The following is a 26,723-nucleotide window of genomic DNA, read 5'->3' as shown; positions in this document are numbered from 1 at the left end:
AGCACAGGCGCCCGACTCCCGAGAAGTAGTGTGGGAGGGCTCGTGAGGAGGAGGGTCAGGGGAGCGGAAAGTCCTGCGCCTGGCCTGCTCCACTCTATTCACTGACAGGAATTTACTACTAGTGCAGGGATCTCAGTCACAGCGCCTGCCTGACTGCAAAGGCTCCTTCTCCCGCCTCTAGAGGGACGGGGGAGGGGGTTAATGTCTGAGGTAAAGGAGCTGCTAAGTGCAAATATCTGGACACGTGAACCCCATCCTTGGTCAGGACACCTCCACTTGTGTCCATTTGGACTGTGGACAACAAAGGGTTTGGGGGCAACCTAGGAGGAGGGAAGGTGGTTGATAAGGATGACTTTCAGAAAGGTAACCTGGGGTCTGTAACGGACCCAGGCTATGGTCACACTACTGTCGTGTGACTGTTTGGGGATCTGTCCCCTTTCCGCTTAGGGGGCGTTCACACTAGCGTCCGTGTCTGACAGCTAGTGCCACTGCTAATGTACATTCAAAATCTTGTGTGGACATTAGCAGCAGACACTAGCTGTGTCCGTGACATTTTGCACTGATTTAAATGGACATCGGGTGCGTTCTTTTAGTGTCCGTGCGTGTCCTTAAAGAGGACCTTTCACCATATCTGGGCACAGGCAGTTATATATACTGCCAGAAAGCTGACAGTGCGCTGAATTCAGCGCACTGTCTGCTTTCCCGATCTGTGCCCGGTGTGAAGAGCTTACGGCCCGGTACCGTAGCTCTTCTATGGTCAGCAGGGCGTTTCTGACCATTAGCCAGAGACGTCCTTCTGCCTCGCGGTGCCAATCGCTCTGTGCTGTGGAGCCGGGAGGAACGCCCCCTCCCTCTGCTCACACAGCTTGTCCGTAGACGAGCATTATCAGGAGAGGGAGGGGGCGTTTCTCCCGGCTCCACAGTACAGCGCGATTGGCGCCGCGAGGCAGAAGGACGTCTCTGGCTAATGGTCAGAAACGCCCTTCTGACTGTAAAGCGCTACGGTACCGGGACCGATAGCGCTTTACACCGGGCACGGATCGGGAAAGCCGACAGTGCGCTGAATTCAGCGCACTGTCAGCTTTCCGGCAGTATATAACACTGCCTGTGCCCAGATATGGTGAAAGGTCCTCTTTAACTGTTCGTTCCCAATGTTGTTCGACTTTAAGTGGACAACAAAACCCAACATGTAGGTTTTTTTCTGTCCGCTTGAAAAGTCAGACATCTTTGGGAACGAACAGTTAAGGACACCCACGGACACTAAAAGAACGCACCCGATGTCCATTTAAATAAGTGCAAAATGTCACGGACACAGCTAGTGTAAGCTTTTAATGTCCGCACAAGATTTTGAACGGACATTAGCAGCGGACACTAGCTGTCGGACACCGACGGTAGTGTGAACGCTCCCTTAAAATATGGCTAGCAGGACTTTTCTCTCCACTGATTACAGGCGGAAACCCAGCAGACCACATTATAGTCTATGGGGTCCGTGTCTAACTGATTTTTAAGTGGATAGGTTTTCTGTTTTTCAGGGCCCCAAGCGGACCCAAAGAATTGAGACCCAAATGCCAGTGTGAACCTTGAGTTTCACATCTGTGTTGGAGACTCTGCCACAGATTCTGCCTAACATTGGTAGAGAAGTCCTGCAGTCTATGGGGTCCAAGGGTAACCTCTTTGTAAGCCGACAGGGTCTCTGTCTTTGGAGTCCCCGCACTAATGTAAATCTAGCATCACCTCTCTGATGTCTTGGGGACCTGCCTTCTTTATTACACTACAATCTCTAATATATTCTGACAGACCCCTGGAATAATGGCATGTGGGGGCTTATAATCTACTAAAAGGCGTAATAACCAATCTACATCACAGCCTGACTGAAGACCTACTGTGCTGAATTTAGCTTCCATAGGTCCAAAGATAAGATCTCTTAGGGCTAGTTCACACAGGGCCGTGTATTTTGGTCCTGATTTTGATGCGGGAAGCCGTGTCAGAATAAGACTAAAATGCGCCTGCCACGACTGTCGCAGCTTCCGACAGTCGCAGCTTCCCGCTCTGGAGTAGGGCCAAATGAATGGGCCTAGTCCTGAGGGTGCTGTCGCAAGGCAGACCTTGGTGCTGAATCAGCCGCGGAATCCGCCTGAAGAAAGGGCAGCTCTCTTCTTTTTTTCCGTGACCGGGAACACACCGCTCACAGAAAAATGGAAGCTAGCGTTCTACATAGGCCTCTGTTGTGAGGGGGCAGATTCAAAATCCGTCCCCTCTTCCACCGTGTGAACGAGCCCTAAAAGCGTAACTAAATGTTCACACAGCTTTTGATTTTCTGGCAGTATTTGTGTCATCAATAAATTTTGTATAGTATACTTTATTAACAGACTTTGGCTCTTTTCTTTGAGATAGGGACACTAAACTGGTGGACTGCAGTCTGAACCTGTTTTCTTCTGGCCCCCATTAGGCCTGGTTCACATCTGCGTTCAGTATTCCGTTCAGGGAGTCTGCTTGGGGACCCCCCATTAACGGAATACTGAATGCATTAAAAAGCGGTTAACAAAGAAACCACACAAACCCCATAGATTATAATGGGGTCCATGTGTTTTGCGCGCGGTGTCTGCAAGAATTATGCAGAGAGAAAAGTACTTCTTGCAGCACTTTTCTCTCCGCATCATTCGTGTGGACACCAAATGGAAACCACATGGACCTCATTATATAATATGCACAAAAAACTAGGGCAAAAAAGGGGCAGAACTATATAAATAATTCTACTGTGCCTGAATCAGGCGAACTGCCATAAACAACTCAAAAATTGTGAAAAAATGTTGTACTTTATTAAATTTAACACATTAAAAATACACAATAATAAATGTACAGGGGATAGTACAAACCATATAATACATGGAGGTTAAGTTGTAATACTGCATCAAAGGCTGTAGGTATAACTCATGTTACATATATATATATCAGATGTCATGGTATATCTGTGTGTCTGAACAGCACTTCATTAGTTTAAACGTGTTTTACATAGAGTATATACACATAAATAGAATTAAGATCATGCAGGGTTACATTTACCTATAAGTAGACCTCCATGTACATGAACGCGCTCCGACGCGCGTTTCATCACTACCGTGGCTTCGTCAGGGGGAAAAAAGATGATCATGACCGTTTTAAAATGAAACCCTAAAAAAGAATGTGTTCTACTTACGCATCGTGCACTGTGGGCGGACATTCAGGGTGTGTCTTCTTCTTCATCCACGCCTCTTCTTCCTCCGATGTCCTCCGGTCCCGTCTTCCTCCGGCGCTCGCGAGCGGACACTGATATATAAATATGGCCTGGGCGCATGCACAGTAGCATGCGGCTGCTACTACGGCTACTGCGCAGGCGCCCAGGCCATTTTTTTATATCAGGGTCCGCTCGCAAGCGCCGGAGGAGGACGGGACCAGAGGACATCGCAGGAAGAAGAGGCGGGGATGAAGAAGACAGTGCACCATGAATGCCCGCCCACCGTGCACAATCCGTAAGTAGATAATATTCTTTTTTAGGGTTTTATTTTAAAATGGGGGGGGGGGGGGGTAGTTTAATATAACATTTACGGTGCCTGAATAGCCTTTTTAAAGGCTATTCACGCATATGTGGGGCTCTATCAGCATGATTTTGCTGATAGAGCCCCTTTAAGATCATCATACAACATCCTCTTTGGGAAACCTTAAAGGGGTATTCCCACGTCGCATACTCACCAGTCTTCGTTGCTGTAAAATCTTCTGTCTTCCTGCTTTGTTGCGTCATTGGTGGGCGGGGTTACATATGCAAAGCCAGCGGCGAGATGCCGCTGGCTCTGCGTGCACGCTCATAGATAGGCTTCAGCTTCAAGTGAGAGTCCTAGGCTCATTACTGGGCTATAAAAGGCTGCAGATCCAGCACTTCAGGGCGTGAGAGGAGGCGTCCTGTTACCCTGAGTCCGGTGAAACTGTATCGTGCTTATTGGTTTGTTCGTGTGGCTGTTAGTAAACCACAGGTATAGTTAGTTTATGATTACTGTGTAGTTAGTTGCCTAGACGAGCAGGACTTTGTTTTGCTTGAAGTTAAGGCTTTATTTTATTTTTGCTCATTTTGTGCCTGAAGTCAAGGTTTATTTATTCTCCTTTTTTTTCTAAATAAACCTGTTTCCTGCATATTTTGTGTCCCTGTCTTTCGCTGGTTAGTTCCGTACCACTGCTGCTACCAAACTACCCTCCGGACACCCACTATAAAAATTGTAGCAATTTATACATTCATCTCTAGTGATAATCGTTATTACTATTATTTTAGCGTGTAACAGATATGACTAGAGGCATATTTTACTCTAGAAAGATCAGGTATGGATAGGACCGGGACTGAGTGGAATCTAAATTTTATTCATGACTTTGTGTATGTGTTGTTTAAGTGTTTGGTGCGACTCTTTTGGAGCGCTGCGACCTGGACAATGGTAAAGGTCTGGGTTACAGCGTCAGTAAACTTCCTGGTTATGTTCAGAGGGATATTACATAAGAATACCCTTATAATAAGGCTCAGAGGGGTATTACATTATCCCTCTATATGACAAAGAGCAAAAGTACAGTATGTTTTCTGATTGATAGGAGAGGGAATCACATACAGGTTATGCACATAAGATGATGATTTATTATCTCTGTGCTGTCCGCAGTGCTGTTCCTCCTTCCTCCTACAGCACTTTTAAAGGGATTCTATCAATTAAAAAAACTGTTTTAAAACTAGAAGCACATAGGAATAGCCTTTGGAAAGGCTATTCATATCTTACCTTTATTTTGAAGGTGCCGTTGTTGAATTTTTATTCATTATGGTAATTGTGCTCAGAAAGCACAGGAGGAGAGAAGGCCATGCTATTCCCCCTGGGCCATATACAGGTTATACACAGATGATGATTTATCAACTCTGTGCATTCTGCAGTACTGCTCCTCCCGCTCCTTCCATCTATGGCTGCTCTAAGATGTTACCTGAGACAGTAGGAGGGGGACACTTTGGAGCCCCATATCTCAGGATCCATTAGGGCTAAAAAGAAAATTGAGATCTGCAATGGGATCTCAATGCTGGACTGGACATTGTTTTCATCAGCAAATCGCTCAAACTCTGTAAGGACTGTCATAATGATATTGGTATCATTTAAAAGATGAGATTATTTAAAATTTAAAATGAATTCAAGATCTTCTTCACAGCCCTAACCAATCCTGAGAAATTGGCTTTAGTATCAAGGACATATTATATACATCCTCTGCAACTAAAGTGCTACTCAAGAAAGGGTTAAAGTCCTGCTGAAGTGTCCCCACAGTTTAATGTCCTGTCCCCCTCCTAGCACAGAAATATAATAATAAAAAAAACACTGGTACTCGCCTCTCCTCATTCCCCTACTGTCTTGATCCCGAATCTTCAGGGAGCTGTAGGCATGATGTAAGTGACATCATTACATAACACCTACAGCTCCAGAAGAGAGGATGAATGATGAAGCAGGGAGCACACGGCTCCCTGCTTCATGATTCTACACAACTGGGACACCCCGGAAGGACAACATATGCAGGCTGTCCCAATAAGCCCCGTTCTCATAACCCGTAACTGTGGCAGGGCTCCCTAATAGCATTTTTCATCAGGATAATACTAATCAACACAGAGCAAGGATTTTCCACAAAGGTCTCTGCCAAATTGCAACACTTACTTGGCTTGTTGAGTACATCCTGCCGGGTGTTTAACTATGCCGGCCACCCGGGAGTCGGGCGGCCGCCATAGCCGCCTGGTGTCTGCTGGTGTCAGCAGACATCCAGCGCTAATGCCTCCGGTCGGTGCCCACACCAACCGTGGGCATTAACCCTTCTGGCGCCGGTGATCGCCGGCACCTGGAGCATGCTCCAGGGCCGACGTCACATTGGCATGACAGCCGGGAGCCTTGTAAAGGCTCCCCGGCCTGTCTGCAGTGCTTTTCTTTTGCAGGCTGCTCTATGCAGCCTGCAAAAGAAATGACGATTTTTTTGCAATGCAATGCAATTGCAAAGGTCTGATCACTAATGCATTGCATTGCATTAGTGATCAGACCTTTGGTATATATATACTGTATATACCAAAGGTGAACAAATCACAAAGTAATCAGATTTATCAAAAATACAAAGAAGAATTTTATTAGATGAACATCACAATAAAAAACACGATCCCGATGCACGTTTCAGCACAAGCCTTCATCAGGGGTTTTCCCCTCCACTAAAGTGAATTAACTGTAAAAAAAAAACGCTAGGCTTTTTTGGTCGCGGTTTTTTGCAAAAAAACTCTAGGCTTTTTTTGCAAAAAAAACGCTAGGCGTTTTTCACCTCCCATTCACTTCTATTGCTTTCCTCAGGCGGAATCCGCCTGAAGAAAGGTCATGTTGCTTCTTTTTTCTGCTATCAGAAAAAAACTGCTAGCAGAAAAAAAAAAAAAAAGCTAGCAGTCTCCATAGACCACCATTGTATGGAGGCAGATTTTGAGCGACAGCAGGCCAGAATCAGTTAGATAGTGCTGCGACTTGGGGGTCAGTGAAGGGGAGGTCGATGCAGGGAAGGGCAAGTATAGTTTTTTTTATGTTTTAACTTAGCAACTTAAATTCAAAACTTAGCAAAAATAAAAAAAAAAAAAAATTTTGACACCCATAACTTTATAACTTTTATATTTTGGTGTATGAGAATGCATAAAGCATCTGGGGTCTGAAAACCCCCCAGAGTATAATAATAGTTTGTGAGTGGTGAACAGCACTGTGCACACTGTAGGGATCACTAGGGACATTATCCTGTGTGAATCGGTGACTGTGGGACATTATATTGCATGAAGGTCACTATGGAACATTATATTGTGTGTAAATGGGGCAATATAATGTGTGAAGACCAGCAAAGGGAACATTTTTCTGTGTGGAGGTCTGTAAAGGGGACACTATGCTGTGTGAGGGTGACAGGCCCAGGTCTAAAGTTTGCTATGGAGCCCAGCTGAGCTAGTTCTGCACCATCTGCTTTGTATTAAGAATCATATTTTAAAAACACTTGTACCCTTTGATAAGCTGCTTGAGGGGTGTAGTTAACAAAACTTCTGGGGGCTTTCTTTTTTATCTACTCCAATTCTCTGCAATTGTTGTCCAGTATTCTACAAATTACCAAATTAGGCCTAAAATATACATGGTGATCTTTCTCCTTCACTCCAGAGCCCTGCTGTATTTCCAGGCAAACATTTGAGTGCTCCTATAATCATGAAACACAGTATAATAATTAGAATGCTAAGTTTTCACAGTGGCAGAACATATTTGGCACTGAAATAGTATTTCAAAGAAAAAAAAAAATGACATCGCACCTTCTGCTGCACACTAATTTCTAGAAAACGCCTTTAGGGTCCAAAAGCTCCTTATATCCTTTCATACATTTCTTAAAGAGGACCTTTCACCATATCTGGGCACAGGCAGTGTTATATACTGCCGGAAAGCTGACAGTGCGCTGAATTCAGCGCACTGTCGGCTTTCCCGATCTGTGCCCGGTGTGAAGAGCTTACGGTCCGGTACCATAGCTCTTCTATGGTCAGAAGGGCGTTTCTGACCATTAGCCAGGAACGTCCTTCTGCCTCACGGCGCCAATCGCGCTGTGCTGTGAAGCGGGGAGGAACGCCCCCCTCCCTCTGCTCACACAGCTCGTCCATAGACGAATATTATCAGGAGCGGGAGGGGGGCGTTCCTCCCCGCTCCACAGCACAGCGTGATAGGCGCCGCGAGGCAGAAGGACGTCTCTGGCTAATGGTCAGAAATGCCCTTCTGACCATAGAAGAGCTACGGTACCGGACCATAAGCTCTTCACACCGGGCACAGATCGGGAAAGCCGACAGTGTGCTGAATTCAGCGCACTGTCAGCTTTCCGGCAGTATATAACACTGCCTGTGCCCAGATATGGTGAAAGGTCCTCTTTAAAGGGGCTCTATCATTGGGAAAAGTCATTTTTACCTAAGCACATACTTGCATAGCCTTTACAAAGGCTATTCCACACATAACAAGAAAAAAAGCGTTTCAGCTCACCCTGTAACGTATTGTAAGGGCTTCTTGGAGAGCACGGCTTGTGGGTGGACTCCAACCCTCTGATACAGCAGTAGACAACAATAAGAGACGCTAGCTGCATCCAAGGTGCCAATTTAGAACAAGGATCCACGAGGTTAAAAATTAACTCTTTATTCTTCCATATTAAAAAAGTTACAGATGTAACTGTACAGGTTAATCTGGTACAAGGCTACGCGTTTCGGGCGCTATACGGCCCTTCTTCTCGGCTTCAGCTGGTCGCTGTCGCTGGTAGGCAGTAACTCCTATCATCATATAAGACTATAATACTAGTAGTCCTTCTTCTTGCATAATATACAGGTCGGAAAATCCAGATATCACATAGACTGAGTCTCACGTCCGAGACTTGTAAGTGTGACGACAACCTTAGGCTGGTAATGAGGTGAAAACAGGTCAGGACAGATGGCACAGGTTCAAACTCAAACATGGCAAACAGAAGTCGTAGGAACATCCTTGTACAGACTACCAAACTAGGGACTGACATTGCTAGTGCATTTTCTTGCACAGTTTATTGGGGACTGGCTGTGGCATGTTCACTGATGCCTTTTAATCCCTTCCCGACATCCGTCGTAATAGTAAGACAGATGTCGGGTGTTTAAAGATGGTGACTGCTCGAGAGTCGTTTTATACAGCAGAGACCCGGTGCCCAAACTGATCGCGGGCATTAACTCCTCTGGCTCCTCGATCAAAGCTGACCGACACACCATTTTACCTGCAGTGTACAGGTGCTGCCATTTTCCTGGGGATTGCTGGCACCCGGAGCAAGCTCCGAGGCCACCGTCTAGTTGCTAAGACAATGGGAAGCCTTGTGAAGGCTCTCAGGCCTGTCTTTCATTAGTTTCTATTGCTGAATACTCTGTGCAGCCTGCAATAGAAGAGCTGTATAAAAATATTTTTCCCATACGGCAAATGCTGTAGCCGGGAAAAAAAAAAATCAAAATTGCCAAACTGCTATTTTTTTCACTGTTTTGCCTCTGACAAATTTTAAATAAAAATTTGAATAAAAAGTGATCAAAGCAATAGCAATTCCCTAAAATGGTATAACTAAAAAGTACACCTGGTTCCGCAAAACAAAGACACCCTATGCATCCCTGTACATGGAAGTATAAAAAGTTACAGTTGTCAGAATATGGCGACTTTTATAAAAAAAAAAAAAAAAACAATTTGCAGAGTTTTGCATTTGTGGTAAGGGGCTAAAATGTAAAACCATATAAATTTGGTATCCTCTGAATCATAAAGAAACATAGAATACAGGTGACATTTTGGCTGCACAGTGAATGCCCTAAAAACAAAGCCCGTAATAAAATCGCACAAATGTACTTTTTCTTGAAATCCACCCCATTCTAAAAATTTTTTCAAGCTTTCCAGTACATTGTACAGAATAAATAATGGTAGTAACATAAAAGGAGAAATTGTCCTGCAAACTATAAGAGCTCATGAAAAATATATACGCAAAAAAGTAACCACTGAAACTCACCATATATTCACCATAATCCCCAAGGGTGCACGACCTAGAAGCTTCTGGACTCACGAAGCAAGACTTCAATAGTAAGATGCAAACAGGAAAGTAGGTCCGCAGTCCTTTTCGGATATGTTTAAAATTTAACTTTTAATCCATAGTTTAAAAAGTACAGATTTCCAGATAGAAGTCAAAAAATAAAGTTCCAAAGTGAAGAAAAAGTTAGGAAAATACACACATAGTGATTAAAAAGTATGGAACGCCGACGCGTTTCGAGGTAGAACTACCTCTTACTCATGGCAGGTCTAAACTGACTCTAACGGTTTCTGTTCATATATCCGCTTTAATTAAATAGCTTATGCGTTGCACCTGTGTTTGTATACGATTTCAATGGTATCCACCCTTTTTACCAAACTGAAGCCTCAAGTTAAGGACAGAATAAGCATACATATATACATCAATAATAAAAATGAAAATACGTATACAATAAATATATGTAAAACCATTGGTTTCTGCGTAAAAATACAATTATAATTCCATGTCCACAATAAGAACTCCTGTGTTCATCTTGAACTACGATTCCCTTAGTTCTCCTGGATTAGATCACCTGATTTATGATACTCGGATGTACTCTAATTCGTACATGGTATTCCCTACTTGGTTTTAACTAAATTAATAGCGCCAGAGACCACGTAAACTATCATAATTATCGTCGAATGATATTAATTTCATATTACATATAACTACAGGATTATAATTACCTGTCCCCCTTCTCTTCCGTCCCCATTATGTTCCTATGCACTACAATTCCCATAATCCTTGGAGTTTACCCACGTGACCAATACTAACCAATCCTGGTTCTTAAGAGGTTGTATTGATAGCAGTGATGTGTTCTCAAACACTACAATTCCCATGACCCTTAGGGTTGAATCACGTGACCAATATTGGCCAATCCTGGTTCCTAAAGGGCAATAATAACGGCAATGATATATTCAATTCTAGGGTGAAAAAGGTTTAACCTTATGATCTCAATAGATGTAAGTAAGATCTGTTTTTATATTAAGTCCAAATGGTGTTCTACAATTAAATTTTAATATATAAAAGGCTTCCCTTTTTAGCAACATATCCCTATGATTACCTCCCCGTTCAGATTTTTTCACATTCTCTATGCCAAAGAATTTCATTGTTTGGACATTACCTTGATGTTTATTTGAGAAGTGTCTCGAGGCTCCCGACATACCCTGTGTCTCAGATTTCCCACTGTCCCTGATATGTTCCGTAATTCTGGTGCCCAATTTACGATTGGTGCATCCAATATAATCTAATTCACATTCTGTACAGCGAATGCAGTAAATTACTGATGTTGTAGTGCAGTCTATGTGGTCTTTTATAACCATATTAAATTCTGAGGCACTGCTTCTAACTTCTTTTGTACTATACATCTTATCACATGTTTTACATCTCAATTTCTTACATTTGTGGGATCCTATTTCTCCTTCTCTACTCATGGTGGCTTCTCTCTCACCTTTCAGATAACTTGGAGAAAGTATATTCCCCAAGGTTCTGCTTTTTCTGGCCACCATTTGTACCCCGTTATCTAGGATTTCATTAGTAACACTGCCCAATTGCAGGATGGGTAAATTTTTAAGCACCATTTTTCTTATTTGATTAAATTGGGGACTATAGGCAGTGCTAAAAGTGATTTTATCCTCTTTCTTTCCTTCTTTATTCCTTCCCTCTAAAAGGCTTTTTCTATCCCTCTTCTCAACCTTTTTTGCGGCTCTTTGTAATACCCAATTGGGATACTTACGTTCCCTAAACCTCTTGAGTGTTTCTCTGCTTTTTACTGTAAATTCTTTCTCGTCACTGCAGGCTCGCTTAGTTCTTATCAATTCACCCACTGGTACTCCTTTAATTGTGTGACGTGGGTGACAACTGTCGGCTCTGAGGATGGTATTCCCTGCACTGGGCTTCCTATACAGGGAAGTTGTGACTTTGCCATCCTCGAATGAACCTCTGAGACTGACGTCTAAAAAGTCAATTGTGACTTTATTTTGTGCAAAGGTGAATTTAAGGCTATATTCGTTACTATTTAAATACTCTATGAACTCTGGTATGGGCGCTACATCTCCGACCCACACAATTAGTAGGTCGTCAATGTAGCGCCCATACCAGAGAAGGGACGACAGGAAAGGATTCCTGTCTGTAAATATATCTCTCCTCCCAATGGGATAGGAACAGATTTGCCAGAGAGGGTGAAAACGGGGCGCCCATGGGCGCCCCGCATAACTGCAAATAGAAACTATTGCAAAAAAGGAAAAAATTGTGCCTAAGTAAGTAATTTGTAACGGCAATAATGTACTCACAAACTGGGGCTGTGAAAGTACTGTATTTGTATAGGTGCATAGCTAGTGCTTCCAACGCACCTGTGTGAGGGATGCTTGGGTATAAAGCACATATGTCGCTTGTCACCCAACAGTAATTTTCTTGCCACTGAAATTCTTCAAAGCATTTTAATATCTCCCGACTATCCTTAATATGTCCTGCCGTTCTAGCTACCAGGGGTTGAAGGATACCGTCCAACCATCCCCCGATCCTTTCATTAAGTGAGTTGTTACTTGAGATGATTGGACGTAGTGGTGGTGGTAGTACATTCTTATGAAGCTTTGGTAGCCCATAGAAAATTGGAGTTGTTGGTGTACTATTAAACAGATAATCTCCCTCTATTTTACTGAAAACTCCTAGTGCTATCCCTTCTTCTATTAATGTTTTGAGAATAGGACTGTATTCAGACGTTGGATCATACGTCAGTTTCTTATATGTTTTGATATCTTCTAAGATTGAATTACAGCTGTTCTCATAGTCTTTTCTATTTAGAACTACTGTTTTCCCACCTTTATCCGATTTTTTGATAACCAAGTTATTGTTGTTCTTTAACTCCTTAAGGGCCACTGATTCCTGATGGCTTAAATTAGATGTTTTTTTTGTAGTTTTTAATTCCTCATTTAGTTTTTTCAACTCCTCCTCCATTTTATTTCGAAAACATATAAATTTATCAGCTCTAGACTTAATAGGGTAGTATTTAGGATTCATTCTTTTTACCGAAATGGAATCTTTAGTTTTTATATAATCCGTCTCTTCATATCCCCTATTTATAAGTTCTCCCGTGACTACATGTTCCTCTACTAAGCTGTTTAACGGCACAGAATTCATGTTTTCTAATATATACTCATCAGTTAAACTCTCCCCCTTTGTGGTTTCCTTATTTGTTTCATAAAAATGTTTGCGCACAGTAATGGTTCTAACAAATTTATTTACGTCCATTATTGTCTGTAATAGATCAAAATTTTCTTGTGGGGCAAAATTTAAGCCTTTATCCAAGACCTTCATCTGCGGCTCCGAAAGCACTGCGTCTGACAGGTTCACCACCGAAGGAAATTTAAGCTCTGCATTCATCAATGAAGGCTCTAATGTCTGAGTTTCGATCTCGTGTAGTAATTCCTTCTTTCCGCTTTTTTTGTTGTTGCGTCTTCCTCCTCTCTTCTTCCCTTTTTTGGTTGTATCACGTTTTTTGGAAAACCTGTGTTAAGACTTTTGCATGAGGTTTCCGCTTGATTTGTGGAGTAATCAGAGTTAGATCTTGAATAGGTGGAATCCTCTGATTCTATGTGTGAACTGAAGGACACACTACGTTGCGGATTATGTCGTGCACCCCCAAAGTTTTTTCGTTTCAGTATTGATTTGGGATATGGTGAAGAGGTGGTAAAATTAGATGGACTTATCCTTCTATAGATTTGACCCGAATTATAATCTTCTATATCCCTTTTGAATTTTTTTCTCTTATTCTCCATGATTTTTTTCTCCATAGTTTCAATATTCTGGGTGATGCGTTTCTCCATTACTTCTAAGTCAGATGTTATGTTTTGAGTGTCCAAGGCAGCTTGAACTTCCTTCAGTTCATCTTTGATTTTTTCTATTTTGATCCCTTCATGGTTAATGATTAATTCCATGAGCTTAAGGGAGCAATCCGTCAAAATGTTATTCCAACTTTCCATAAATGTGTCCTCATACACAAAAGTGGGGAATTTTTTAATACGCAACCCTCGAGGTACCATTTTTTTGGATACATATTGGCTTAAAGTTGTTTTGTCCCAAAAAATTTTCAGTTCATGAATCAGGAGTTTTTCTTTTTTCTTAATTAAATCTTTAGCACACATAAGGGATTCCGAATTTTCTGAGACATCATATCCAAACACAGCAGCGACTTTTTTATGTCTATCATCATCTTGTAGATTCATGTTTAACTCGTAAGTTTAGTCACAATGAACGGTGATTCAGTAGTTAAAAGTCCAATTTACAAATGAAAAATATATACGCAAAAAAGTAACCACTGAAACTCACCATATATTCACCATAATCCCCAAGGGTGCATGACCTAGAAGCTAGAAGCTAGCTATGCACCTATACAAATACAGTACTTTCACAGCCCCAGTTTGTGAGTACATTATTGCCGTTACAAATTACTTACTTAGGCACAATTTTTTCCTTTTTTGCAATAGTTTCTATTTGCAGTTATGCGGGGCGCCCATGGGCGCCCCGTTTTCACCCTCTCTGGCAAATCTGTTCCTATCCCATTGGGAGGAGAGATATATATTTACAGACAGGAATCCTTTCCTGTCGTCCCTTCTTTGGTATGGGCGCTACATCGACGACCTACTAATTGTGTGGGTCGGAGATGTAGCGCCCATACCAGAGTTCATAGAGTATTTAAATAGTAACGAATATAGCCTTAAATTCACCTTTGCACAAAATAAAGTCACAATTGACTTTTTAGACGTCAGTCTCAGAGGTTCATTCGAGGATGGCAAAGTCACAACTTCCCTGTATAGGAAGCCCAGTGCAGGGAATACCATCCTCAGAGCCGACAGTTGTCACCCACGTCACACAATTAAAGGAGTACCAGTGGGTGAATTGATAAGAACTAAGCGAGCCTGCAGTGACGAGAAAGAATTTACAGTAAAAAGCAGAGAAACACTCAAGAGGTTTAGGGAACGTAAGTATCCCAATTGGGTATTACAAAGAGCCGCAAAAAAGGTTGAGAAGAGGGATAGAAAAAGCCTTTTAGAGGGAAGGAATAAAGAAGGAAAGAAAGAGGATAAAATCACTTTTAGCACTGCCTATAGTCCCCAATTTAATCAAATAAGAAAAATGGTGCTTAAAAATTTACCCATCCTGCAATTGGACAGTGTTACTAATGAAATCCTAGATAACGGGGTACAAATGGTGGCCAGAAAAAGCAGAACCTTGGGGAATATACTTTCTCCAAGTTATCTGAAAGGTGAGAGAGAAGCCACCATGAGTAGAGAAGGAGAAATAGGATCCCACAAATGTAAGAAATTGAGATGTAAAACATGTGATAAGATGTATAGTACAAAAGAAGTTAGAAGCAGTGCCTCAGAATTTAATATGTTTATAAAAGACCACATAGACTGCACTACAACATCAGTAATTTACTGCATTCGCTGTACAGAATGTGAATTAGATTATATTGGATGCACCAATCGTAAATTGGGCACCAGAATTATGGAACATATCAGGGACAGTGGGAAATCTGAGACACAGAGTATGTCGGGAGCCTCGAGACACTTCTCAAATAAACATCAAGGTAATGTCCAAACAATGAAATTCTTTGGCATAGAGAATGTGAAAAAATCTGAACGGGGAGGTAATCATAGGGATATGTTGCTAAAAAGGGAAGCCTTTTATATATTAAAATTTAATTGTAGAACACCATTTGGACTTAATATAAAAACAGATCTTACTTACATCTATTGAGATCATAAGGTTAAACCTTTTTCACCCTAGAATTGAATATATCATTGCCGTTATTATTGCCCTTTAGGAACCAGGATTGGCCAATATTGGTCACGTGATTCAACCCTAAGGGTCATGGGAATTGTAGTGTTTGAGAACACATCACTGCTATCAATACAACCTCTTAAGAACCAGGATTGGTTAGTATTGGTCACGTGGGTAAACTCCAAGGATTATGGGAATTGTAGTGCATAGGAACATAATGGGGACGGAAGAGAAGGGGGACAGGTAATTATAATCCTGTAGTTATATGTAATATGAAATTAATATCATTCGACGATAATTATGATAGTTTACGTGGTCTCTGGCGCTATTAATTTAGTTAAAACCAAGTAGGGAATACCATGTACGAATTAGAGTACATCCGAGTATCATAAATCAGGTGATCTAACCCAGGAGAACTAAGGGAATCGTAGTTCAAGATGAACACAGGAGTTCTTATTGTGGACATGGAATTATAATTGTATTTTTACGCAGAAACCAATGGTTTTACATATATTTATTATATACGTATTTTCATTTTTATTATTGATGTATATATGTATGCTTATTCTGTCCTTAACTTGAGGCTTCAGTTTGGTAAAAAGGGTGGATACCATTGAAATCGTATACAAACACAGGTGCAACGCATAAGCTATTTAATTAAAGCGGATATATGAACAGAAACCGTTAGAGTCAGTTTAGACCTGCCATGAGTAAGAGGTAGTTCTACCTCGAAACGCGTCGGCGTTCCATACTTTTTAATCACTATGTGTGTATTTTCCTAACTTTTTCTTCACTTTGGAACTTTATTTTTTGACTTCTATCTGGAAATCTGTACTTTTTAAACTATGGATTAAAAGTTAAATTTTAAACATATCCGAAAAGGACTGCGGACCTACTTTCCTGTTTGCATCTTACTATAAGAGCTCATATAGCTCTGAGCATGGAAAAATAACAAAGTTATGGGGTTTGGAAGGGGAAAGTCGAAAACCAAAAAATTTGTCTGGCAGTAAGTGGTTAAAAGTCAGTGAGCACATGTGCCCTATGGAAGTGAACAGAAGGAGGCGGACAAGAGCAGCAGCTGATAGAGGGATGGAGGCTGTAAATAACATGACGGCAGTGCTGGCATTACATGACAGGTGTCAGCTGTATGCTATATCCACAACGTCAAAGATAAAATCCAGCACTCTAATTCTTCTGAACGATAAAACTTAACTTTTAATGAACATGTGCAATTAAAACATGGAACACCATTGTATCTTCAGCATGATCTTACAATGTGAGCAACATCCATGCTAACTGGCTGAAGCGTTTCAGAAAACACATGCTTCCTTTAGTCATAGCCTGGTTATGTCTAAGGAAGCATGTGTCTTCTGAAACGCTTCAGCCAGTTAGCATGGATGTTGCTCACATTGCAAGATCATGCTGAAGATACAATGGTGTTCCATGTTTTAATTGCACATGTTCAATAAAAATTAAGTTTTATCGTTCAGAAGAATTAGAGTGCTGGATTTTATCTTTGACATTGTGAATTTACAAGTTTTCAAGCCGAGGAAACCATTCATCCGAACACCTCGTCTCTGGTGGTAGCGTGAGTTTTTTCAAAAGTGGGCGGGGCTAAATTTGCTGCACATTTTTTCCCTCCCCCTTGTTCCCACACTACTTATAGCATACCTCCCAACTTTTGAAGAACCGAAAGAGGGACAAAATGTGCAGCAAATTTAGCCCTGCCCACTTTTGTGTTGACTCCGCCCATTGTCATTAATTTTTCATGTGCCCGCACACAGTATAATCCTCCTACAGTCACCTGTAAATTATATGTCCCCCCTCTATCTCTCCCCCAGTTTCATATACACCCTTCATCTGCCCCCAGTTTCATGTCCCCCCTCATCTCTGCCCCCAGTTTCATGTCCCCCCTCCATCTCTGCCCCCCAGTTTCATGTCCCCCCTCCATCTCTGCCCCCAGTTTCATGTCCCTCCATCTCTGTCCCCAGATTCATGTCCCCCATCTCTTCCCCCAGATTCATGTCCTCCCTCCATCTCTGCCCCTAGATTCATGTCCTCCCTCCATCTCTGCCCCCAGATTCATGTCCCCTCCATCTCTGCCCCCAGATTCATGTCCCCACATCTCTGCCCCCAGATTCATGTCCCCTCCATCTCTGCGGCCAGATTCATGTCCCCTCCATCTCTGCCCCAGATTCATGTCCCCTCCATCTCTGCCCCCAGATTCATGTCCTCTCCATCTCTGCCCCCAGATTCATGTCCCCTCCATCTCTGCCCCAGATTCATGTCCCCACATCCCTGCCCCCAAATTCATGTCCCCTCCATCTCTGCCCCCAGATTCATGTCCCCTCCATCTCTGCCCCCAGATTCATGTCCCCTCCATCTCTGCCCCCAGATTCATGTCCCCTCCATCTCTGCCCCCAGATTCATGTCCCCTCCATCTCTGCCCCCAGATTCATGTCCCTCCATCTCTGCCCCCAGATTCATGTCCCCTCCATCTCTGCCCCCAAATTCATGTCCCCACATCTCTGCCCCCAGATTCATGTCCCAACATCTCTGCCCCCAGATTCATGTCCCCTCCATCTCTGCCCCCAGATTCATGTCCCCTCCATCTCTGCCCTCAGATTCATGTCCCCACATCTCTGCCCCCAGATTCATGTCCCTCCATCTCTTCCCCAGATTCATGTCCCCTCCATCTCTGCCCCCAGATTCATGTCCCCACATCTCTGCCCCCAGATTAATGTCCCCTCCATCTCTGCCCCCAGATTCATGTCCCCTCCATCTCTACCCCCAGATTCATGTCCCCACATCTCTGCCCCCAGATTAATGTCCCCTCCATCTCTGCCCCCAGATTAATGTCCCCTCCATCTCTTCCCCAGATTCATGTCCCCTCCATCTCTACCCCCAGATTCATGTCCCCACATCTCTGCCCCCAGATTAATGTCCCCTCCATCTCTGCCCCCAGATTCATGTCCCCTCCATCTCTGCCCCCAGATTCATGTCCTCTTCATCTCTGCCCCCAGATTCATGTCCCTCCATCTCTGCCCCCAGATTCATGTCCCCTCCATCTCTGCCCCAGATTCATGTCCCCACATCTCTGCCCCCAGATTCATGTCCCTTCCATCTCTGCCCCCAGATTCATGTCCCCTCCATCTCTGCCCCCAGATTCATGTCCCCTCCATCTCTGCCCCCAGATTCATGTCCCTCCATCTCTGCCCCCATTTTCATGTCCCCTCCATCTCTGTCCCCAGATTCATGTCCCCTCCATCTCTGCCCCCAGATTCATGTCTCCACATCTCTGCCCTCAGTGTCATGCCGTCCTCTCCTTCATCTGCCCTCAGTTTCACGTTCCACCTCAGTGTACACATTACACTTACCTTCTCCTCGCCTCTCTCTCTCGCACACAGTTGTAGACACGATGTGACGTCATCACATCGCGTCTACAAGCCAGTAGCCAGCGTGCAGCGGAAAAGCAAGGAGCTGAGCTGTGCTTTAGCCGCATATGTGTTCAACTCAGATCTGCGTCCTCTGGACGCAGATCTGAGTTGAAATCGGCACCGCGGGACATTCACGATTCCAGGAAATCGGGACGGTTGGGAGGTATACTTATAGCTATATGCTATAGCCTGTCATACTGGATTAATGCACACCCTTCATATACTTTTGTCATCTTGTCTGCCAAGGGGACTGGGTTTAAGTGCAACAATATTGACCAGAATTGGGCCAGGACTCTGGAACATGTTTCTGTCACAAACTAAGCCAAATAATAGGCAGCATAAACACAATGTATCAGTCACTGCGGTAAATGTAATGCCCCCTCAGACTGTGTACTGTCAGGATTAATAATCTGCCCCAGGGATATAATCCTGGCGTGTTATAACGGGTGAGGAGGAATTATGTAAAGTCAATGAGAAGTGGCCGGACCCTTTATTCTTAGACACTAGTGGGCCGGAACCTTTATTCTTAGACACTAGTGGGCCGGGAGTCCGTGCGCTGCAAAAGCCGGAAGTTCCGCTCTCGTAGGTACGCCGAGGACTGGTTCCGCCCTACTGGAAGTCGCGCTAGATTTGACCGCGGGTGGTTGTTTTTAACGATGTACAGGCAGAATTTTAAGTCTCCGAACCGCTCCGGACCTGGCGGCGGTGAAGGAAGCCCGGGGTCTTTCCGAAGCCCTCCGCCATACCACGGTCCTGGCGGCCCCATGCTTCCTCCACCGCTGCCGGCCTGGGGGTATGGCACTCCGCACACACCCACCTACGGACACAGGCCTCAGAGGCCGTATGGCGGCGGGGGAGGGCACTCGTCTCCCTCTCAGAGTCCTTACGGGGGCAGGTACGGCGGCCATTCCCCAGGTAACACTCCACCTCGGCGGCCTAGCCCTCGCTATACTTCATCTCCTTACAGCAAGTCTCCCGGAGGAAACGCTCAGCATTACCAGCAGCACAGTCGTGGCTACTCATCTCCCAGCCAACACATGCACTACCAGGTAATAGGGAGAGAAGGCAGACTCCGAGCCTCAGCTAGCAGCATGCAGCAGCCCTGTGCTTTACGGCTTAGTAGTGGCTCTCCCGGCCACTGTGTGATGTTCTCTGCTATAGGCATCATGTCTCTTGAGGTGGAGAATCTCATCAATTTATAACTGGGTTCCTAAGTGTGACTGTAGCGTTAGCTGCTTCCATGCATTTGGTCAGGTGTAAAATAGAATATATAGAGGGTGTTATCCAGATCCAAGCCTTGGTCAACACACAGAGCACATTTGTATAAATGAACTGTTCCATTCGGACAGCCCCTTAAAGGGATTCTACCATTAAAAAAAAAAAAATTCTGTGGATAACACGTCGGAATAGCCTTTAGAAAGGCTATTCGTCTCCTACCTTTAGATGGGATCTCCGCCGCTCCGTTCCTTAGTAATACCATTTTTTACTGGTATGTAAATTAGTTCTCTGGCAGCGAGGTGGGTGGGTCCCAGCGCTGAAAATGCGATGAGGGCGTCCCCACTCCTGTCCGAGAACAGGATCCTGCGCCGCCTCTGTCTTCTGCTGGATCCTCCCCTTCTTTCTTCAGCAGTGTCACCTCTGTCAGCTCTTACACTAGTAGCATGCTCGCAATTGCGGCCTCAGATCTATGGCCGTGCATGCGCAGTCGGCTCTACTAGTGTAAGAGCCGACAGAGGTGACGCTGCTGAAGAAAGAAGGGGAGGATCCAGCAGAAGACAGAAGCGGCGCAGGATCCTGTTCTCGGACAGCGGTGGGGACGCCCTCATCGCATTTTCAGCGCTGGGGCCCGCCCCCATCGCTGCCAGAGAACTAATTTACATATCGGTAAAAACGGCATTACTAAGGAACGGCACGGTGGAGATCCCATCTAAAGGTAGGAGACGAATAGCCTTTCTAAAGGCTATTCCAATGTGTTATCCACAGAAAAAAGTTTTTTAATGGTAGAATCCCTTTAATATTGTAAACTTTAGACTCTCCTTTATAAGTAAGAGAGGCTTCCTGTCTGTAGAATTTGTGTAACTGTATAATCCATAGTTCCTTCAAGTATCTATAGGGGATCACCCTAATCTGCTGTCCTGGTTGCTGTTAATACATTTCTTATTGACATCACCTGGCTGCTATACAGTGTCCAGAGATTGGATGGAGCTCGGAATAACAGATCCATGCTTAGAGTTGTCTTCCTAAAGGATAGGCCATCACAAAAATCCTCAGCAAACCCTTTCCTTCCTATGTTCCAAGAGCCATAATTATATTTTTCCTTCTACATAGACATGTGAGGGCATGTTTTTTGTGTGTGACAAATTGAATTTTGCAGTGGCACCATTTAGTTTTTTTATGTAACGTACTTTAAAGCAGGGGGAAAAAATCACACACTTTTGCTATAGATTTTAAAGCTTTCCTTTTTATTGCATTTTTTTTTTTGTAATGACAGCACTTCACAGAATATTAGATGTTACCATTAGGATGTACGGTTTGACCTGTAAAAATAAGCCCTCATATAGTTTATGAAAGGAAAACTAGAAGGCAAAAGTCATGGCTTTTGGAAGGTGGGGAGTAAAATACAAATATGCCTGCAGTGGAAGGGGTTAAGAGAATTGCTGTCCAAACAAGCTTGTTCATCTAAGAACTTTTCCTATCTAAACTCCCATAGGTAAATAGACGAGGGGTCTGGCAGCATCTTGTCTCCCATGTGGTAAAAGGATTGGTTATGTTCAAATTCATATTGCCTAATTCACCTTTTCCCTGCTGGCATCTGCCATTGTGAATCTGGTGACTTTCATACAGACATCATGGTTGGTCAGTCCCACCAACTTTTACATAGTGTATGGACACTTTAACACCCCATTTTGCTGTGAAAATATTTGGTGGCATTATGCCCTGGCACTGTCATCTGATCGCTAGAGAAGTTTCATCTGCTATAGCCATGATGTTCGTGTGCTCACCATAGACAGTCTCTGCTGATATTCAATGTGACTATCTTGTTGCTTGTGAAAAGTGAGATTGTGTATGGCCTGTTCTCAGAAGACCCCACTATACATTAGGTGGTTCACAGGTCCACCAATATAAGAAATTTCAGCAATCCAATTCAGTGGTATGTATATATATATATATATATATATATATATATATATATATATATATTGGGGCATCAATTTGAAATTGGCTGGAATACCGGCTGCAAGGACACCCACAGTTCAACAGTTTCCCCTGTGAGGCCTGGTTCACACCTGCATCTGTGTCATTCCATTCCCCTCTCTGCATGAAACAAGCAGCATTTTTCTCTCTGCATTTTTCTTGCGGACACTGAGCAGAAACCACACAGACTTTTTTTTTTAAATATATATGTATTAGGTTTCCATTAGGGGGGTCCCTAAGCTGACTCCCCGAAGGGAAACCCATTCATAAATGTGAACCGGGCCTCAGCTGACTTCCAATACTTTTCCCAATGGCAGTTGTATATACTTTGTTCACGTGGATTACAGTACACAGAACCACCTCTACTGAAATTACATTGAATGAGCCCTACAGCTTGTACGCTCATGGCAATGCAGCTAACTTGTGGTGGTTCCCACCTACCCCTCCTGGTCTAAAACTGATGTCCTAACAGATAACAGATGTCCTCATTCGATAGCGTCTTTAAAGAGGACCTTTCACCACCTGGGGCACATGCAGTTTTATATACCTCTAGAAAGCAGACAGTGCACTGAATTCAGTGCACTATCGGCTTTCATGTTCTGTGCCCCTGGTGAAGAGCTATCGGTGCCAATACCATAGCTCTTCACTGTCAGAAGGGCGTTTCTGACAATCAGCAGCGCCTATAGTGCTGTACTGTTAGAGCGGTGAGTAACTCCCCTCCTGATAGTACTCGTCTATGGATGAGTACGGGAGGGCGTTACTCACCGCTCAGCGTCATCATGGTCGGGCGGTAAGCAACGCCCCTTCTCACAGTACAGCACAATAGACGCTACTGTGAGGAAGGGCGTTTCTGACAGTGAAGACAGTGCCGACACCGATAGCTCTTCACCGGGGGTACAGAACATGAAAGCCGAATTCAGCGCGCTGTCAGCTTTCTAGCGGTACATGAAACCGCATCTGCCCCAGGAGGTGAAAGGTCCTCTTTAAACATCCATCTTATTTACCAATGTGACATACGGACACTTTGCTGTGATTGCGCGTAATCTTTTTCCCAAAAATTATTTGGATGTATTTTCAATCCAGTGTGACTGGATCCTTGTTTGCCTAATGTTGGTGGTGGCAGTAATTTTCACCTGTGAATATCCAAAGATAGTAATACACAGAGACATACTAGGAATTTACAGAGTAAATTGGTGCTTATGAATAATATAGTGATGTTTTTATATTTACCTTTGATTCTATGTGGATTGTGCAGAAAACACTGAGGTTTAGTGTGTGTAACATGGTTCATAAACTTAGCCAAAGTAACTAAGGCTCCGTTCCCACAGAGTAAGGCGCCGCTCATTCTGACACGTAAACACGTGTCCGTGAGCACAGTAAAACAGAATCCCATTGACTTCAATGGATTCAGTTTTACGTGTGCTACCCATTGAACTCAATGGGAGGCTTTTTTACCTATTGCTTTCAATGTGATACAATTCATCTCTACTGTGCTTCCACTACGGGTTGGGCTGAGTTGGTAGGGAAGGGTGGGATGGTTAGAGAGGCAGGGTGAGGAGGGGGAAGTTAGCAGGAAGCAGCAGCAGTAAACAAAAACATGGGTACAAGTATATGGGTGCATTTATTAACCCATTAGTAGCACTAAAATACTTTTTTTTTTTTTTTTTTATATATATTTTTTGGCCTGGATAACGCCTTTTTAAGAGGCCAGAGTGTCTGGATGAGTTGGGTGCATACGATATTCCAGTCTTAATAAATCTGCCCCAATGTGTATGACTGTCTTGCAGCCATTCAACTCTCAGGACTCCTGTGCATGGTACAGATGTGTGCAGAAAGCTGTATGGTGACAAATGATGCACCATATAGATTAAACTTGAGTCATCAGAAGGTGCGGTACTGGCCTCCAATGTGTGCCTTTTTATGTATTCAGGGATTGGATAAAGCTATAACCAGGCCATACTCTTTAGATGAATGGTGCACAAACACTTTTTCAGCTAACATCTCCCACATAAAATACATTCTTGGTTCAGCTGAGTGAACTTACGTTCTAAATCGGGAGATCGGTGAGAGCAGGCATGTCAAACTCAGGGTACCCCGAGGGCCACATGAGTAACAAGAGGTTGTTGCAAGGGCTGCACACAGCAGCTAATGGCTAGGGCCTAGGGGACTGATCACTAATACCATGCATCGCAAAAATCCGGCATTTCTATTGCAGGCTACATAGAGTAGCCTACAATAGAAAGTATAGAATGACAGGCTGGAGCCTCACAAGGCTCCCAGCTGCCATAAAAATGCACGCAGGCCCCGAATCTTGCTCCAGGTGCCTGCGATTGCCGGTAAAATGGCACCTCAGTTAACTTTAGAGACAAAGTTTGAGACTTTTGTGCGGGCCGCAGATATGCCTGTAAAGGGCCGCATGTTTGACATGCCTGGGTGAGAGCCTTTGCGACACACTTCTAGGTTTAGGCTCCTCCATTAGTTTTAATTCTGAGCAAACTAAAAATGAACCATGTTTGTTGTACACACTACTTTGTTGTGTACTGTGTGTATAGACATTGGAAAGGGGAACCAACTTATTTTCCAAAAGGAAATGTGTTTCTTTTAAACCAAAAATTTTCGAATCTTTAAATTTTTTTTCTCTTGAAACATCATAACTACAGTTTAAAGGGACCTAAAATAGTTTAGACTATAATACTCTACTTTGCCCCCCCCCCCCCAAAAAAAAAAAAAAGAATAATAAAAAAAAAAATATATATATATATATATATATATATATATATATATATATATATATATATATTATTAATTATTATTAGATCAGAAAACTGATTTAAAAAAAAATAGTAGTAATTTCCCTAATCCTCATCCATTCCCATTTTGTCAGTTCCTGGGGTTTATCCCGCTCCCTTTTGACACACAGGTTATGACTACCCAAAAAAAATCTCTGTACATAGTAGTGACCTGCCTCAGCTAGCAACTGGTTGAGAGGACATTTTCTGTATGTCTAGAAGGACAAGGTGGCAGAGACCAGCAGGGACCATGAAACAGGAGTGAGTGGGGATTGTTAAGCTAAAAAAAGTTTAAAAAATATTTATAGTCTTTTATGCTTGTTTTGAAAAAGGGAAAAAAAAGGCCCAGAAGCCCGTTAATACATATAGAATGTAATAAATATTACAAGTATTTATGGTTAGTTGTGCTCTAACACAAGAATATATATTGAATATTTCTTTACCTGATGATTTTTTTTCGAAGGGATCACCCAGGACATCTTCACCATATGGTACACCGCATGGCAGAGAGAAAAGAGTGTCTAATGATGTGGAAAACTATTACAGACCTTCAATGCTTGAGGACCCCTGGGCTGACCTAAAGCCATTATCCCTAGCTGACATAGACCAACATGACAGCAATGAGCAAACAACATGTACTGGTAAAAAAGGGCGGTATTTTAGCTAACACCTAAAATCCAAATCTCATTCTGGGTAGCCAGAAGCAGAACAATTGGTCAAGGACACAGATTTGCACCTTTTTTAATTTTGAAAAAGTCTTTTATCAGATTTATTTTTTTATTGTGTCAGACAGTAACAATGTAAAATATTTTGGAAGCCTAGAGCTGTGGTAAACAATCAGAAAGGCCACCAGCAAGGAAGAACAAGTAGTTCTGTTATCACCAGCGTATGTCTTGTGACTGTTTTACCTAGGTTTCAGATTCCAAGACTTGTTACTACTCGGCATGAGTTAGGCGTGTACTCAAAGCCTAATTCTTTTCCTTTACTATCGGAATTGGTTTTATTTTTAGAGATTGGAAAATAAAATAGGTTTGTAATTCTTTGTTATGCTGCAAGTCTATAAATTGTAACCCGTTTTAGGTATGAAGATGTCATGTGACATTATATTATCCCTTGGTGTCTTTTTTTGTTTTGTTTTTTTTGTTTGTTTTTTTGCTCCTTACGTTCTGTTTTTAATTCACTTCAAAGGCTGTCTCAGTATTGCAGAAGCCATGTTTCACAAATATTGACAGTGTACATATTTAGTATTTGTTTAAGAGCCATGATGCTCGATGTGTATATATATATATTTTTTTTTAGATGTGCATATGGTTACAGTATATTTTGATGTTTTGGCATCTTTAATTTATAAATCACGCGATAAACAATGTTTGTGTTATACAGTAAACCTTTTATATCTAAAGTGAATATAAACCCTTAAACAAACATGTTCATCATAATAAAACTCAGAGATGTTAACTTGAAAATAAGAAAAACATAATGACTTTAGTTTTTAGAACTGAATTTAGTCCTTTAGACCTGTAATGTCACATCGTTTGCGTGAAATGATTTACAGGGTACATTTGCTCCACTTTTGTTGACCATAGTCTATATGGAGGCTTATTTGTGAACCCTTTTCTGAATTTCTAAATTCTATATGTCAGATAATAAACAAACAAAATAATCCAGTGTTGAATATCTGTCAGAGAGGATATGATGAACCTTTAGCTATGAGTCAGAACAACAAAAGATGACTGATTTAATTTTTTTAATTTTTTTTTTTTTTTTAAATAAACAATTATCATCTTGAACAAAGGAGATTTCTCAAGCTATTGGGAAGATTTGTGGTTGCTCATTATCACAAGGATGCTATTCCCTGTTCTGGTTTTAGTTGAATTAAAGGGATTCTATCATT

General features: G+C 42.7%; 1 protein-coding gene across 1 annotated transcript; it reads left to right on the top strand.

The window, feature by feature from the left end:
- Nucleotides 1-19,451: 19,451 nt before the first annotated feature.
- On the top strand, nt 19,452-26,422 carry MPLKIP (M-phase specific PLK1 interacting protein). The gene is made up of 2 exons (XM_075272222.1): nt 19,452-19,894; nt 25,293-26,422. The coding sequence occupies exons 1-2, from the start codon at nt 19,502-19,504 to the stop codon at nt 25,494-25,496; spliced, it is 597 nt and encodes a 198-aa protein (XP_075128323.1). The 5' UTR covers nt 19,452-19,501; the 3' UTR covers nt 25,497-26,422.
- Nucleotides 26,423-26,723: the final 301 nt, after the last annotated feature.

Source organism: Leptodactylus fuscus, chromosome 4, assembly GCF_031893055.1.
Source record: "Leptodactylus fuscus isolate aLepFus1 chromosome 4, aLepFus1.hap2, whole genome shotgun sequence".
Lineage (NCBI taxonomy): Eukaryota > Metazoa > Chordata > Amphibia > Anura > Leptodactylidae > Leptodactylus > Leptodactylus fuscus.
This window is presented reverse-complemented; position numbering and strand designations above follow the sequence as displayed.